Raw genomic sequence first — 18,005 nt, forward strand, 5'->3', positions numbered from 1 at the left:
TTCATTCAGGCGTCTGATTTATTCTACACAGTCCCAGTTAGTGAAGAAGCAGACACAGAGTTTGAGAAACACTGGTTTCAGGGAGGGACAGAAAGCGACTTCATGACCAGTGATTGGATGTATTCTAATACAAGGTGTGCACTGACAGTTGTGCCAACACCCACTATAGCTAAATACTTAAATTGTACATAACTCATCAGCTCACATGTCTCTGGCTACAGCACATGATATGCAATGGAAATATTTGGGATCATGGTTGGCTAGGTGTTCACAAGACTGTACATGGAAGGATAGAGGAGAAGGAGTTCAATATTCAGCTCCATCCTTTCAGGATTACAGGCTGTGGTCTCAAGAGAACAACATGTTGTCTTAGGATCTCGGTCCTTAGAATTGTTGTACCAATTGTACTGTTTCTTGAACCAAAGAAGAGTGCCAATGTCAGTACAACCACTATGATCGCTATGTTTGGTATAATCCTGCAGGGTTTTTTCAGTAAATAGGAACCCAAAGTACTTCAGCTTCAGGCCTCATCTTCTGGATCTGCTGTCTGTTCATCCATCAGCAGCGTGTATCCAGGTCATCAGGAATCATTGCTGACTTCTCTGTAAAATGATAAAAAGAACTATCAAAATTACAATGCATCTAATACATACAGGACACACAGAGTTTTAGTTTACCGCTGTAACTTTTGGCATCATTCTGACTGGATACAATAATATTTTACTCACCAGTTCCATTAGAAGTTTTTTAACTGCTGCTATTCAAACAAATGTTGGTCAGATATGTCTTTGTCAGTATTTAGTTGCAAATAAATCTATTTGTCAGAATACATGTTTTAATTTTATCTGTTAAAACTAACAGCAGTATGATTGATGACTGTAAAACTTCATTTGTCTGTTAGGAAAACATCACATTACTAAATCACCAACAACTAACAATGTGTCCAATTTGAGACTTTTTTATTTAATTGATTCTTAAAATTCAGCAATTAAATAAAGTACATTGAATGCATTTGAAATAGTGGTTTTTGCATATAAAAGTTTAGATATTTATTACTTTTAAGTGCTGGATGCATGAAAACAGAACATTATTTAAAATATTGTCATGTAAAATTATTAAAGACAAATAGGTGACCAATGTGAAAACGTTCTATCTTACCTTGCCATTTCCTTTCAGTAGCTCCATCCTGTATTGAAGATGAATAAGTGTGTGTTAACTCACTGGAATTCTTCATTAATCATGTTTTGTTTCATAATTAGGTTTTATAAGTTACATTTTCTTTTGTGAATGTCAAACTTGTGCAACATGGGTATTAATAATACATTTGTAACATTCATAACTGCTCTTTTATCTGGTGGTTTTGTTTAGTTGAGAAAGTTGTAGAGATTAAATACCTGAATTAATTACAGATGTTGAAGGTGGCCTTTACAAACACAGCTTCTCATTGACAAATAGAACAATATTAATAGTATTAACAGAGTGGACAATATGTGTAGAGTCATGAGAGATGGGTTTTCCTAATACTCTGACAATGTTGTCAGAGGTGAGGAAGAATCAGCCAAAGAAAATGTAATGAGTCATACGTTTTAGTTTAGTGACAATACACAGTCTCTGCAGTACAGCTGAAGACTCGCCTGGTCTTGACCTTTTAAATATCGAACCTTCAAGGCTTTTTATGGCTTCAAAGACTTCAGACATACAGATACAGAAAGGCAGACTGTCTCTGGTGCCTTTCAGTGTGTTTATCAATGAACCTCTACTTTACATTTTCAGCTCTGATTAGGAAGTTGTCTTCTGATGTTGCCACTAAGCAGAAGAGATAAAGAAGTCCTGTAATTTCATTTATCTTAGATTTGAGGGAAACATCAGCAACATCACTAAAGTAGTTTTCTTCCACCTCTGACACATCGTCCAAGTTCACCCATTTCTAACACAGTCAGATGCAGAAATTCTCATTCATGCTCATTCAGGTCTTGTATTCTGTACTATTAAAAAGATCCAACAAGTCCAAAATGCAGCTGCTACAATTCTTCTGATTCACTGGTTTACGGTTTCATTCAAGTCAGACTACAAACTGCTACCTATTACCTCCTGACCTGTCAAAACTTCTCAGACCTCACATTCCCCCACGTACACTCACATCACAGGATGCAGCTTATCTCATTATTCCAAAGATTACACCATTCACATTTTATTTAAGTAAAAACATTCTTGGGCGTTCCATGCTTTTATTGATTATTGATTAGTATCAATGGAGAGATGACAGAAAATGAGGGACGGGGGGAGAGAGAGATGGAGAACAACAATCAATAAAGGTTCCTAATCAAACATGAATCAGAGACGTTGTGGTTCATGGTCGACGCTTCACCTCTTAAATCCAATTTTTGCCACTCCTATAACTGAATAGTATCATGTATGTTTAATATAATGTATGTTGTTGTTATTTTCTCTTCCTGTAATCGTCTTCTTTCTTTTTTTGTGATTTGATACAAAAAAATAAACTTTGTGATTTTACTCTTAAAAAAATTAACAGATTTTAGATTTAATTGTGTAATTTCTACCTTGCTCTGATTTTTCTTCCTTATTTACAGCTTTCTGTATAAAAGCAATAATACTGTATTATTTTATTCAAAGTAAGCTTATTTAATTAGCATTTTTGCCTTCAGTAGTGTAGATGGAGACATGAAAGGTAGTGATGTTGCAGTTATTTGTTATGAGCTTTAACCACTAAGACAACAAGTCGACCCTGAAACATCCTTTTATGCAGATTCATCAAACATCTGGAGAGAATCTCTTGGTGTTGGTTGTGGTTGTGGATGTTTGCATGAGGATAGAAACTTCCTGTCTCTTAGCATGAAAATACATCATCAGGACTAATATTGTTGGTAGAATCACACTCTTGAAAGAACTTGAATATGTATGATGCACAACTAGATTAACATTATCAGTCACATTTACATAAATATTAATATACCACACCTAAAGACATATAAAGAATGTAAATTCAAGTCAAAGATTTGATTTATATCAGACCACCAAAATACAGTATATTTAGTGCATCAAAATAAATACAATATTTTGTGACTTCTTACGTGCTCTCCTTTTGCGTCTGAACTTGATGATGATGATGCACACAACCAGAGTAAATACTGCTATGATGATGTAGGTCCGTGTCCAATCCCCTACAAAAAATGAAAGAATAAATAATTAAAACAACAAATGGTTTACAAGGACACTGTATTATATTCTAACGTTGTTAGCTGATCCCATCTTTGATAATACACTCTGAGGTGACCCAATACAGAAAAATAATAAACTCAAAGCTCATCATTTAGTCATTTAATGCTGTTAGAACATGTTTTGTAACTCCTATGAGGACATTGAGTATATTGTCATGTTTAGTAAAAACAGTAAGATGCATTAATACATTTAATGTGTTACAGCAGATATTTGTTGGTGTGATAACTTACGTTTGATGAAGGGGTTGAAGACTTTTTCACTGAATTCACTGAAGCTGACTGGGTTTTGAAACGCACAGCTGAACAACAGCTCATCATCTTCCTAGAAATTGGAAGAAAAACAATATTAGCTGAAAGTTCATAAACCAAACATACAGATTTTTTAAGGAGCTCACTTTGTCTTTTTTACAGTTTGTCTAGATTACCAACAATAACATCAGAGACAACACCGTGATGTTGGTACTTAGTCATTCGGTCATCAGCTTTTCACTATATATGCTGTAATCCACTATTTAGCACATCTGCAAGACTGAATTATCCAGTATAAATTATAGTATACTAGTATGCTTTGGTAGAACACTAAAACCTTATTTGGGCAATCTTTAACATCTTTTTTATTTTTTCTCAGTATCACAAATAGCTATAAAGTAATTAACAGAGAAACCTGTCAAGTTTTCTAATATCACATTTTTATCACATGCAAGATTGTATGGGAAACAAAAGAGATACAAAAACACTGTAATTGCCACATCTAGTGTATAGAGGACCAAAAGTGTCACATAAATAGTAATAAATAATTCAATTTATTAATATCTAATTGTACAATAAATACAGGAAATAATAAACTAATTTACAAATTAATTAATGTGATGCTTTATTACTATTACCATGACATATGGAGATATTCAGAGTTTTAAAAATGTCTGAATGCTGAAGGTTTAAACTTGTAACAAAATATCTTTTATATCTTTTATATGAATGTTTTGTGAAACTATGACGTTCATATAAAATATTAGATTAACTCAACAGTTGCCTGTTAATTGGATAAAAATAAAAATGTCCAACCTTGTATCCAAATGCAGCTCTTGTTGTCACTTTTTATGACTTTACAGAGACAAGTCTGGCCCTTTCCATGATCTGAAATATTTATTTTCTGCAGGTTTGTTCATGTTGCTGTTCAGTTTATTTAATTATATATTGTTTATTTACCAGAGACAATTCACAGCATATTTAATATACCTGATATAGTTAAAGCTAATTTCAGAAATATTCTAAACTATCTAAATATCCTAAACTGCACAGCCTGGATTCTGCCTCAGCTGGTCACCAACTGATGCCTGAATATGTGACTCAATTTAAAAAACTAGATTCTGGTTTATTCTTTCAACATGATTTATCTGTTACTGATGAGACACACAAACATCATTATCCTGTGTTTACCTTTGTTATTTTGTGCTCCTTGGTTGAAGACCACGTCATGTCACCTGATGTCCAGTTATAGGTGACTGGTTCAGCACCTGTGGTGTCACCATTACAGGTGAGGACACAGTAGGTCATCTCAGGCTCACACAATAAGGAGATGGTGGGTTTAGAGACAGGAGCTGATAGAAAACAAAACAAAAAGATATTTCCTTTGAATTTAGGGCCGTTTTGATAAACTAAGAGAAACTTCATACACAATTCCTCCACTTACAGATAACCAGGAGTTCAGTCTTGCTGGTGACTTTGTTGTTGATCTCTACTGTGTAGCTGCCGCTGTCGTCTGGAGTCAGTCCTGTGATCGTCAGCGCTCCAGTTGAAGTGTTCAGTATACAACGATCTGCAAAAATGCACAGGTTTAGCTTCTCAACAGGGATTCTTAGTTGTCTAACAGTATGTTGATAGCTAGAGCCACTTATTTCCAGTGTTGGTCATTTAAGAGTGGGTAGCTGGAGAAATATGCACTTTAAAACACTGAAAATGTTTGTAGAACAGCTGATTTTCATACAAAAGTCTAGTTTTGATTTCCGACAGAAAAAGCAAGTGAATCCCTTTTTTATAACCCTAATTCCATTCATTTACCCATTGATAATTATGGAAGTAAGGTATTTAATTGGGTTTTACAAGGATAATGTAATATAATAATAATGTAATGATAATGTATTTGTCAAATTTATTGGACTATACTCCTTAAAGAACTCAATTCGTGCAGAAAACACATGAAAACCCCTGTATTATTATACAATCCATTAATTTAGCCAAAATCTGGGATAAAGCTATTAAATACTGTAACATAAATAACATAATAACAGAAAATATTAAGAACCTTAATTTAAACCAAAATCTCAACGTAAATTTGCCAAAAACTTCAAACTAATGTATAAAATCATTGATCTCTGGCTACCAAACAGCTTGATTCAGATTAAAGTGGTACCTTTGAATTGTCGGTAGGAGAAAGTCTCGTGTCCATTCCACTCTATGGCAAAATAAGGTCCATGTTTCCACTCTATGGTGTAGATGGGATTCACTGCAGAGGCTGGTGTGAGAACAGCTTTGTCACCTATTTTCCCGTAGAGTGGTTCTTCTGAAAAATAAAATAAATTAAAAACAAGTGAATGCAAATTTCTGTTGAAAATCGACATGAAATAAAAAATGCCTTTTTAACCCTTTGAGATCACATCCCTGGTCATATTGTGTATCTATTTAACAATATATGCCAAAAAATACAAAAAAATCAATTTCTTTGTATTCTTATATCAAAATCCAATCATGTTTTCGTCTTGTTAAACAAATATGACATGTGCTTATGCAGACTTGAACCAACCAATTTCAACCAATAACATCATGACATCCACCCATCAATCAATCTTCAACTTTTAGCCTCACAGAGCTCAGATTGATTATGACACGCCCACTTTTCAATGTTCAAATCAGATTCCTCCCAACGTTACATCCCGCCTGTCTGTCCTGTTTCACTCAGAAATATTACACAGTACGGATTGTACAGTTGTAGTGAGACTTTAGATTATAAATGTTAAATTTATTTGTGTATTTTTTTATTCATTTATATGTATATATATTTATATATTTACACATTTGTATATTTATTTATTCGTTCCTATATTCATTTACTTATTCACTTATTCATTTATTCACACATTTATTTACAAGTTTATTTATTTATTATGCTTATTAGATCATATTGACGGCTTCACTGAACAATATAGAATATCAGCCTTGACTGACACAGAAATGAATGAAGCTGTATTCAGGATCTCAGATCCTGTGGGTCTGTAATACTGTTCATTCACCAATCAGAGTCTTTCAAAATAAAATAAATTAACTTCAAGTGAACGCAAATTTCTCTGTTTAAAGTCAAAATTAAATAAAAAATGACTTTTTGACTCTTTTAGATCACATCCCCGGTCATGTTATTTAAAAAAACTATTTAAGTAGCTGGTGTTTAGTCCAGTGGTTCCCAACCTGTAGGATTCAGACCCCCCAAAGGGTCAGAAAGGAAAGAAAAGAGAAAAACTAAATGTTCTGCTGCTGTATTTATTTGTTTTTTCTAGCTTCATATTTGCTTTTCAGTGAAATATTGTATAATTTTACCTCTCTGGACCCACTAGCAATTCTATAAATGAAACCATCTGAAAAGTAAAGAGGTCCCAACTAGATGCTGCTTTTTTGTCACAGGGGTCACAAGCCAAACAGGTTGAGGAGCACTGGTTTGATCTTTAACACTGCATTGCATTTTTTAAATATGCTTTTTTCAAAATGTAAAATCACAATCTGTAAACTAACTACAATAAACATATGTCAAATGAATAGAGTGGAGTAAAAGTTTTTTTTTTTTTCTCTAAAATGTGGTGGAGCATAAAGTAGAATAAGTGATGGAGGCCAAAATCCACAGTATGTCCACACAGTCATTTAAAAGTTGATGTGAAGCTTATATGAGGCTTCATCAGTCTGAGTTAGTCATATCAAGTGGATATCTGACACATTTACAGTCTTTTTAGCTAAAAATTCCCTCTTTATGTTTCCTCGGACAGTGTTTCCCTGTTGAGTTGTGGTGGAAGTAAAGTAACAAAAAGAGGAACTTTGGCACTAAAAAGACTGTAATGTTGAAAGATATCTACTTGATTTGACTCATTTGGACGCTGAAGCTTCATATTAGCTTCAGATAAACTTTTAAATACATTTTGCACAGAATGAGGACTGTGGATTTGATCACTTCCATTATAAGTGTATTATGAAGGGATCTTCTAATGGTCAGTATGAACAGGAGGAATGATTACAGCAAGAAAAACATGTTTACATGTTCATTTGGGCTCCTGACTGTTGTTTTAAGACAGACTTGAAATGTGAACCCGTCCTTTTAATATATACTTACAACTACATTATAGTGTGTTATAAACATTTATTAAATGTTTATAAATGTTCATATACATTTTATTAATGCTAAATAGGGGGACTTGAAGTGTTACCCTCAGCTAATTTCCACTGATTCTAGTCTATTTCTAATTTAGGGGACAAATGTCCCTTTAAAACTCTTTACCTGCCTTATGACCCCTCATCACATCACTATTCCTTAAACCAGATTTATAAAACTGTTCACAGCCAAATATTCACAGTTATGATAGACTTCAAATATACATTTCCTGCTTTCACAGTTCATGTAAATGTGTACATTGTACATTGTCATGTTTAGGAAAAACAGTAAGATACATTAATACATTAAATGTGTTACAGCAGATATTTGTTGGTGTGATAACTCACTATTGAAGGGGTTGAAGACTATTTCACTGCTGATGAAGCTGACTGGGTTTTTAAGCATACAGCTGAACCACAGCTCATCATCTTCCTAGAAATTGGGAGAAAAACAATATTAGCTGAAAGTTCATAAACCAAACATACAGATTGTTTGAGGAGTTCACTTTGTCTTTTTACAGTTTGTCCAGATTATCAACAATAAGCTGGTCACCAACTGATGCCTGAATATGTGAATCAATTTAAAAACTAGATTCTGGTTTATTCTTGCAACATGATTTATCTGTTACTGATGAGACACACAAACATCATTATCCTGTGTTTACCTTTGTTATTTTGTGTTCCTTGGTTGAAGACCATGTTTTGTCACCTGATGTCCACCAGTAGGTGACTGGTTCAGCACCTGTGGTGTCGCCATTACAGGTGAGGACACAGTAGGTCATCTCAGGTTCACAACATATGGAGATGGTGGGTTTAGAGACAGGAGCTGATAGAAAACAAAACAAAAAGATATTTCCTTTGAATTTAGGGCCATTTTGATAAACTAAGACAAACTTCGTACACAATTCCTCCACTTACAGGTAACCAGGAGTTCAGTCTTGCTGGTGACTTTGTTGTTGATCTCTACTGTGTAGCTGCCGCTGTCGTCTGGAGTCAGTCCTGTGATCGTCAGCGCTCCAGTTAAAGTGTTCAGCGAACCACGATCTGCAAAAATGCACAGGTTTAGCTTCTAAACAGGGATTTTTAGTCATCTTACAGCATGTTGTCAGTTGGAGCCACTTATTTCCAGTGTTGGTCACTTATGAGTGGTCAGCTGGAGAAATATGCACTTTAAAACACTGAAAATATTTGTAGAACAGCTGATTTTCATACAAAAAAGTCTAGTTTTGATTTCCCACAGAAAAAGCAAGTGAATCCCATTTTTATAACCCTAATTCCATTCATTTACCCATTGATAATTATGTAATTAAGGTGTTTAATTAGGTTTTACAGGGATAATGAAAGAATAAATCTATAGATTGCAACATCCTCAGATATTTAGGGATAATCTTCACAATTAAAGGACTTTTGTGATCAAAACACATTAAGTGATACCTTATTTAACAGTACACCTTTAAAGGGCCTCAATACTGTATTATAATACAATCTATTAAATTAACCAAAATCTGGGATAAACCTATTAAATACTGTAAAGAATTCCTTAAAATATAATTAATTTACAACCGAAAATATTAAGAACCCTAATTTAAACCAAAATCTCAACGTAAATTTGTCAAAAACTTCAAACTAATTTATAAAATCATTGATCTCTGGCTACCAAACAGCTTGATTTAGATTAAAGTGGTACCTTTGAAGTGTCGATAGGAGAAAGTCTCGTCTCCATTCCACTCCATGGCAAGATCAGGTCCATGTTTCCACTCTATACTGGTGATGGGATTCACTGCAGAGGCTGGTGTGAGATCAGCTTTGTCACCTATTTTCTTGTAGAGTGGTTCTTCTGAAAAATAAAATAAAATAAAAACAAGTGAATGCAAATTTCTGTTGAAAGTCAACATGAAATAAAAAATGCCTTTTTAACCCTTTGAGATCACATCCCCAGTCATATTGTGTATCTATTTAACAATATATGCCAAAAATACAAAAAAATCCATTTCTTTGTATTCTTATATCAAAATCCAATCATGTTCTCTTCCTGTGAAACAAAATATGACATGTGCTTACGCAGACTTGAACCAACCAATTTCAACCAATAACATCATGACATCCACCCATCAATCAATCTTCAACTTTTAGTGTCACAGAGCTCAGATTGATTATGACACGCCCACTTTTCAATGTTCAAATCAGATTCCTCCCAACGTTACATCCCACCTGTCTGTCCTGTTTCACTCAGAAATACGTCACCATATGGAAGTTAGATACTGTCGAAATGCCGTTTCATCTGAACTTTAAATCGGTGAAACGTTTTTGTCCTGCTCTAATTTTATATGGAAGGTTATATGGAAGGGCAGAAACTAAATATATAAATACATAAATAATTATATAATAAAATGCTTAAATATATGAATGAGTAAATAATTATATAATCTAATGCTTAATTATCACAATAAATAAATCACAAATTAAATGATATATTAAATATATAAATGTTAAATTTACTTGTTTATTTATATATGTATATTTATATATTTACATATTTATATACTTATTTATTCATTCACATATTAAATTATTTATTTACTTATTCATTTATTCACACATTTATTTATAACTTTATTTATTTATTTATTTATATATGCTTTTATTTATCCATAGTGTAACTTGCTGCAGTGAAATAAATAAATGCGTCATCTTCATCCATCAGCAGTCAGGGGGTCGGACTCTGCCCTGTGATTGGTGGTTGAACTTGAATCTGCTGCTTTTGCCTAATTCAAGATGGCAGCACCTGGTGCAGATTTAAATTAAATCTTGTGTGTTACAATAGTAGATATGTCGGCTGTAGCTGAACAGATGGAGGCAAATTACAGTTCCAGTGCTTTATTAGATCAGATTGACGGCTTCACTGAACAAATTGGAATGATATTGACCCGACTGACACAGAAATGAATGAAGCTGTATTAACGATCCTCATGGAAATAGTGCAGGAACTAAGGCTGCAGGCTGACCAATCAGAGTCTTTAACCCGCCCCCTGACTTCTGATGGATGAAGTTGACACATTTATATATTTCGCTGCAGCAAGTTACACTATGGATAAATAAAAGTATATATAAATAAATGAATAAAATTATAAACAGATACATTAATGTGTGAATAAACTAATTAAGTAAATAAATTAATATACAAATGAATAAAATGAATAAAATGTGTAAGTATATAAATATATATCTAAATGAATAAATAAATACAGTCAAGCCCAAAATTAATCATACCCCTGGCAAATTTTAACTTAAAGGTACTTTTATTCAACCAGCAAGTTTTTTTTTGACCGGAAATGACACGGGCTTCTCCCAAAAGATAATAAAACGATGTACAAGAGGCATCATTGTGGAAAAAATGATTTCTCAGCTTTTATTTACATTTGAACAAAAAGTGGCATGTCCAAAATTATTCATACCCTTTGCAAACTGTCACAGTCTATGGGGAAAAGTTCTATACCATTCCAAATAGTCCAAGCTGTTCTAAAGCATCCTAATTACCCTGATTCATTGGGAACAGCTGTTTTAATCTACTCAACAGGTGAAAAACAGCAACTCTCTGCAGTTGGTTTGTGGACAGTCATGGCTAAGACAATGGAGCTCACTGAGGACCTGCGGCTGCGCATTGTGGCTGCTCACAAGTCAGGAAAGGGCCATAAGGCCATATCTAAATGTTTTCAAGTTCCAGTGGCTACAGTGCAAAGTATTGTTAAAAAATACAAGACGTTCCACACTGTGGAAAATCTCAGAGGACGTGGTCAAAAGCCAAAAGTGACACCTGTGCTGGCCAGGAGGATGGTGAGAGAGGTGAAAAAGAAAAAGAAAGGCCATCCTGGTGAATATGTGCTCTGCTGGTAGCAATGTCTCAAGGTAGACAGTCCAACGGACACTGCTGGGTTCCACGGACGCAGACCAAGGGGGACGCCACTTCTCCAGATAAGGCACACAAAAGCCCACTTGGCCTTTGAAAAGGCTCATCTGGACAAAGAAGAAGACTTCTGGTCTTCTGTTTTATGGTCAGATGAAACAAAAATTGGCCACAATGATGTATCCTTCATTTGGCGTAACAAAGGAGAAGCCTTCAACCCTAAGAACACCATCCCCACTGTCAAACATGGTGGTGGGAACCTAATGCTTTGAGGGTGTTTTTCAGCCAATGGACCAGGGAACACAGTAAACAGCACCATGAAAAAAGAGCAATACATCAAGATTCTCAACAACAACATCAGGCAGTCTGCAGAGAAACTTGGCCTTGGGCACCAGTGGACATTTTAGCACGACAACAACCCAAAACACACAGCAAAAGTGGTGAAGAAATGGTTAGAAACAAAAACATTAATGTTTTGCAGTGGCCCAGCCAGAGTCCTGAGTTGAATCCAATTGAGAATCTGTGGAGGGAACTAAAGATCAGGGTGATGGCAAGGAGACCCTCCAACCTGAAAGAGTTGGAGCTCATCGCTAAAGATGAATGGGCAAAAATACCAGTGGAGACTTGCAAAAAGCTGGTCAGCAATTATAGGAAGCATTTGATTGCTGTAATAGCCAATAAAGGCTTTTCTATTGATTATTGAAAAGGTTATGAATCATTTTGGACCTGCCACTTTTTGTTCAAATGTAAATAAAAGCTGAGAAATATTTATTTCCACAATGATGCCTCTTGTACATCGTCTTATTATCTTCTGGTAGACGCCTGTCATTTCCAATCAAGAAAAAACTTGCTGGTTGAATAAAAGTCACTTTTAGTGAGTCAAAATTTGCCAGCGGTATGAATAATTTTGGGCTTGACTATACACACACAGATAAATTTAACATTTATATATTTAGTGTCTCATTTAATTTGTGATTTATCTTTGATGTGACATCCATCTCTCTGCCTTTTACTTAAGAAGAGAGGTTGCTTTGGCTTCTTGGCTCAGGAGCCAGTGGGCGGGTTTGGAGAGGACCTCTAGGAACTACCTGCACCTGGGTAGTTTAGACCTGCAGCCTATTTAGGTGTCTTCTTGTTAACCTCTTTCTCTCTCTTCCTTCCAGGTCTCCACCAGCCCAATGGGTTACACTTTGGTTTTCTTTTGTTTTGCTTGCATGCATCACATACTTCACTCATCCACACATTGCATTCATGACTGTTTAGCTGACTAACATTATTATATTTTTTATTAAGTTAACAATAAATCTAATTTTTAGAAGCTTTATTAATGTGTGATTCCTTTCTTTGTCACTGACCTTGAGCCAGTTCATGACAATGGTCACAATTAAGCATTAAATTACATAATAATATAATATAATATATTTGTTTATTTGAGCATTTAATTATAAAGTTATTAATGCAATTATATATTTAGTTTCAGCCCTTAAAAACCTCCATACATGGAAGCAAAAAGTGCCAATCAGACAAAACACACAGACCTTTTAAAAAAGGAAATAATGGAAGGATCCAATTACTTTTTTAATTAAATTAATACATTTAAAATATTAAAAATTAAAAATTAAGTAGCTGGTGTTTAGTCCAGTAGTTCCCAACCTGTAGAGTTCAGACCCCCCAAAGGGTCAGACAAGAAAGAAGAGAGAGAAACTAGCTAAATATTCTACTGCTGTTTATTTGTTAGAATTTTCTCTAACCTCATATTTGCTTTACAGTGAAATATCATAAAATTTTACCTTTCTGAACAAATTGCATTTCTCAATGAGTCGGTACCCCCTCAGGGGGCATTCAGAGAACATCTAAGGGTGCTGGAAGCAATATTTTTGTCCAGGGCCCAGGGCTGAACAGAGAAAATCATTCAGGCCGGGAGACTTGATTTCCTGCATTCTGGTGAATTTTAGTACATGTGAATAACAAACTAATGAGCCAACAACTACTTAGTACAATGTATTGTTATGAGCCTCAAATAAAACCAAAGGTACATATCATTAAGGAGGGGGACAACAATACGACCACTACTGTGGTATCTATGTTACTCTCTCCGCCTTCAAAAAGAAAAAAGCAAGAGCACAACACACCTTTATCTTTTAATGTACCAATATAATACAGTTAATAACTCTCTCTACCTATTCAAAGAACAGAGCAAGAGCACAATACCCTACTCACTTTACTGATATACACTAACAGTTACCCATCAAAGGTTAAAATAACCCTTTAACCAACATAAACATTAAATAACATAGATCTTTAAGTTTCAACAAGTTGCAGTAGCCTGAATAGTGAGAAGACGTTGTCTCAATTATTTTAAATTATGAGCTCAAAGTATTAACTCACTGACAAAATGAATGAATAATACTGACCACATTAACTAGACTAGATATGCCAATTATGCTATCAATGATTTTGAGGAAACTAGAGAGGGAATTACCACTTTTATTATTAATTGTCAGAGGACGATGATAGCGAATCGGTAACATTAGCTCCGTTAGCTAAGTAACAAAAGTTAGCTAGCCAGCACGTTTATTTACCTTTTTTTCCTCTCTTTCCATCTCTCTGCCCCACCCCATGGGTGTTTTCCTCTTTTTTCCACCGTCCATCTAGCTGCTAAGTAATTTAGCACTAAATGTACTTGCTGCCAAACAAAACATCTCTCTCTCTCTGTTGTCACAGCGCGCAGAGCAGTGTTGAGTTCAGGGAAAAGTCCCGGTGCTCCCGATTGCCAGTCCGGGCCTGGTCTCTACCGCGGTTTGCTGTCATTTATGGTTGCGCTAGCTTCTCTGTCCTCTACTCTATTTGACGGTGTTTGTATTTAGCTTAGTTTGTAACGTGCACTAAAATGTGTTAAACTCCTGTACACTTAGTAACTAGCTGAAACAGCCCTTCCTCCCAACCAGCAGCCAGTATTCTCTGAACTGGAACAAAGAACCTGGAACAAAAGTCAAATGTTAGCAGACAGTATGATCAGAAAGTCTGATGTCTACCTGTAATTCCAACAAGGAAGTGGGATGGTATTAATGTAGTCTGTTTTTTTCTCTCTGATACGTGCAAAACGGGACAAATAAATTTGTGTGGATAAGATAAAGATAAAATTCTAACCATAGCTGTGCTACAGTAATACCACCATACAGATGCCAATTCCTGTGCTTTTTAGGGCTTTGCTGAGGAAAATGTGATGACATCGGCCCTGACTGACACAGAAATGAAGATGTATTGACGATCCTCGCGGAGATGATGCAGCAACTGAGGCTGCAGGCTGACCAATCAGAGGCTTTAACCCGGCTCCTGACTTGATCGATGAAGTTGACACATTTATTTATTTCGCTACAGCAAGTTACACTAAGTTATATAAATAAATACAATTATAAATGTGTGAACAAATTAATAACAAACTAATGTAATTAATATATGAATAAATAAACATACAAATATGTAAATATATAAATATGTATATAAATAAATAAATAATTAAATACACATAAATGTAACAATTATATATTTAACTATTTTCCTGTTGTCACAGCTGATGTAAATGTGGGCATGTGCATTGGTAAATAGGTAATAAAAAGCTGGACTATCTATTTAACCTGAGGATGTGGTCACAAAATTAAAATTGACACAGAAAAATATAACACAAAACATGCACAGAAATACCATAAAACCATGATATTATAATTTTCTCAACATGTCAGTTATAAACAGTTTAAATTATAGAAAACTTACTGGCGTTGGCTCTCACTGCGATCCAGAACAGAAAGAAAAACAGCCACATTTTCCTTGTCCTTAGTTTGGCTTAAATACAAGCAAGACACGTAAATTCACGGTGATTCTTCTGATATTTAAAAAATTTCAAGTATATAGAGATTAAAAATGTATTCAGAAAGTGAAAAAGTTGGAAAGGTTGCTGCTGACAGCCGAAGCTGAGAGTGAAGGTGAAGTAAGGGCAAGGTTGTTTTTATAAGAGTTCTTGTATTACGTCCAGGGCAACATCACGGACACTATAAATAATTTACAGTAGAATGATCACTCTTGCAAAATCTTTTGCAAATCCAGGGTTACCGTCTAGACATGAAGGGCTTAACCCAAGCGGGTAGCTCCTGGCGTGAAAAGTGAAGCCAATGCAGAAGTGCCTTCAACCTGCATTCTATCTAATGGCCATCAGGGGGCGACTCCACTGGCTGCAAAGAGAAGTCCGATTGTATAGAAGTTTAGGAGAAAATGACCCTACTTCTCACTTGATTTATTACCTCAGTGAGCACTTTCCTAATGAGTCTCCATAACTAGTTTCAAGTATTTTTCAGTACATCATGATGTTCATTTTGTAAATCATGGTCCCATTTGTAACCATGTAACCATGGTGTAACCCGAGAGTCACAGGGTATAGACGTAGCTGCTGCTATTTCGGGTCACCTAAAAAAAGTATTGGTCAGTGTTTGGTTGTGATAAAAGATCTTCTAATGAGTTGGGTGGTCAGCTTTTCCAGTGAGTACATAGTTTTAATTAGGGTGACCATATTTTCAAACCCCCGAACCTAGACCCTTAAGTGTACGTTTCCGCACGTTCACGCACACGCACATGTATGCGCTTATGCACGTACCTTAGGTATTTTCATCAGGATGGGGGGAAACTTATTTCAGTGCTTAGCACACCAACGTGGAGTATTCAGAAGGCTGTCAGTGGCGTTTGTCCCTCTGAAGGAGATCACTACTTCCCACTTGTAGCCACTGCTTATGTTTGGCCGTCTTAATATGATCTTTTATATCGGCATTTCAACAATGTATGACAGAAAATGTACTCTTGCAGTGTATGCAAAATTCAGCATTTTCGTTGCCCGGTATTTCACGAAGGAGCTCTTTAGAAAAGATAGACTCTCTCTTCAGCTTGATAGCTAAACATTAGCATACTGACAGGAGCAGTCCGAAAGAGCCACAAGCATCGTAGCAACAGCCTTGACAATGACACAGTGTTTGACACACTCTTGTTTATTGTTTATTTATTATTTGTTTGCTATGATCGTATAGTTTGTGTAAATATGCTTTAGCAATGTTATATTGTCATTGAATTGAACTGAGAGAGAGAAGTTGGCAGTTACGCGTTTCCTTTGGCAGCAAGTGCATTTATTGCGGCTAAATGACTTAGTAGCAAGATGGACGGTGGAAAAAGAGGAAGGATGGAGCAGAGAGGGAAAGACAGAAAAAAAGAAAGGTAAATAAATGTGCTAGCTAGCTAACATTTGCTACTTAGCTAACGCAGCTAATGTTACCGATGCGTCATCATTGTCCCCTGTCAATGTTAAAGCTGCCAAGAAATTGGACAATCAATAATAAAATTATAGTTCCCTTTCTATTTTCCTCAAAACCATTGATGGCATAATTGGCATATCTAGTCTAGTTAATGTGGTCAATATTATTTGAAAATTCCTTCGTTTTGTCAGTGAGTTCATACTTTGAGCTCATAATTTAAAATTATTGAGACAACACAACGTCTTCTGTCACTATTCAGGCTACTGTAATTTGTTGAAACTTAAATATATATGTTATTTAATGTCTCTGGCTAGAGCACATGATATGCAATGGAAATGTTTTGGATAATGGTTGGCTAGTTGTTCACAGGACTGTACATGGAAGGATAGAGGAGAAAGAGTTCAATATTCAGCTCCATCCTTTCAGGATTACAGGCTGTGGTCTCAGGAGAACAACATGTTGTCTTAGGATCTCGGTCCTTAGAATTGTTGTACCAATTGTACTGTTTCTTGAACCAAAGAAGAGTGCCAATGTCAGTACAACCACTATGATCGCTATGTTTAGTATAATCCTGCAGGGTTTTTTCAGTAAAAAGGAACCCAAAGTACTTCAGCTTTGGGCCTCATCTTCTGGATCTGCTGTCTGTTCAATCATCAGCAGTCTGCATGTTTCCAGGTCATCAAGAATCATTGCTGACTCCTCTGTAAAATGATAAAAGAACTATCAAAATTACATTACATCTAATACATGCAGATCACACAGAGTTTTAGTTTACTGCTGTAACTTTTGGCATCTTTCTGACTGAGTACAATAATATTTCTCTCACCAGTTCCATTGCTGGTATCTTGGGTCACAACAGATGTTGGATCCTGGGTGGATGTTTTATGGACCTCAGATATTGTTGAGATCACTGTTGAATGATAAAAGAATTGTCACAACTACAATACATCCGTCAGACAGTGAAACTTCTAGTTTACTGCAGTTATAACGTTTCAAGGAAAAAAGTCTGTTGTTATAACTCTCAGGGTTTTGGCTATCATTTATATTTGGTATGAAAATATTTCTCTCACCAGTTCCATTGCTGGTATCTTGGGTCACAACAGATGTCGGGTCCTGGGTGGATGTTTTTTGAACAGGTGGAAGCATTACTGACATCTC

General features: G+C 35.4%; 2 protein-coding genes across 2 annotated transcripts in view; both read right to left on the reverse strand.

Moving 5' to 3' along the window:
- On the reverse strand, positions 1 to 15,546 carry LOC137177058 (carcinoembryonic antigen-related cell adhesion molecule 1-like). Its single transcript, XM_067583150.1, has 12 exons — positions 15,328 to 15,546; positions 9,337 to 9,486; positions 8,568 to 8,693; positions 8,315 to 8,475; positions 7,998 to 8,082; positions 5,653 to 5,802; positions 4,933 to 5,058; positions 4,680 to 4,840; positions 3,471 to 3,561; positions 3,093 to 3,182; positions 1,159 to 1,186; positions 1 to 602 (listed from the first exon to the last, which is right to left on the reverse strand). Exons 1-11 carry the CDS (start codon positions 15,374 to 15,376, stop codon positions 1,173 to 1,175), a joined length of 1,203 nt encoding a protein of 400 aa, XP_067439251.1. The 5' UTR covers positions 15,377 to 15,546; the 3' UTR covers positions 1 to 602; positions 1,159 to 1,172.
- Positions 15,432 to 18,005, reverse strand: part of LOC137177057 (uncharacterized) — a 15,870-nt gene continuing 13,296 nt past the window's right edge. Inside the window, exons 16-18 of the mRNA XM_067583149.1 lie at positions 17,918 to 18,004; positions 17,674 to 17,757; positions 15,432 to 17,548 (exon numbers count right to left, since the gene is read on the reverse strand). Coding sequence (XP_067439250.1) covers positions 17,457 to 17,548; positions 17,674 to 17,757; positions 17,918 to 18,004 — 263 coding nt within the window. The 3' untranslated portion in view covers positions 15,432 to 17,456. The remainder of the gene's footprint in view (positions 17,549 to 17,673; positions 17,758 to 17,917; position 18,005) is intronic.

This window comes from Thunnus thynnus, chromosome 24, assembly GCF_963924715.1.
Source record: "Thunnus thynnus chromosome 24, fThuThy2.1, whole genome shotgun sequence".
NCBI classification, from domain to species: domain Eukaryota; kingdom Metazoa; phylum Chordata; class Actinopteri; order Scombriformes; family Scombridae; genus Thunnus; species Thunnus thynnus.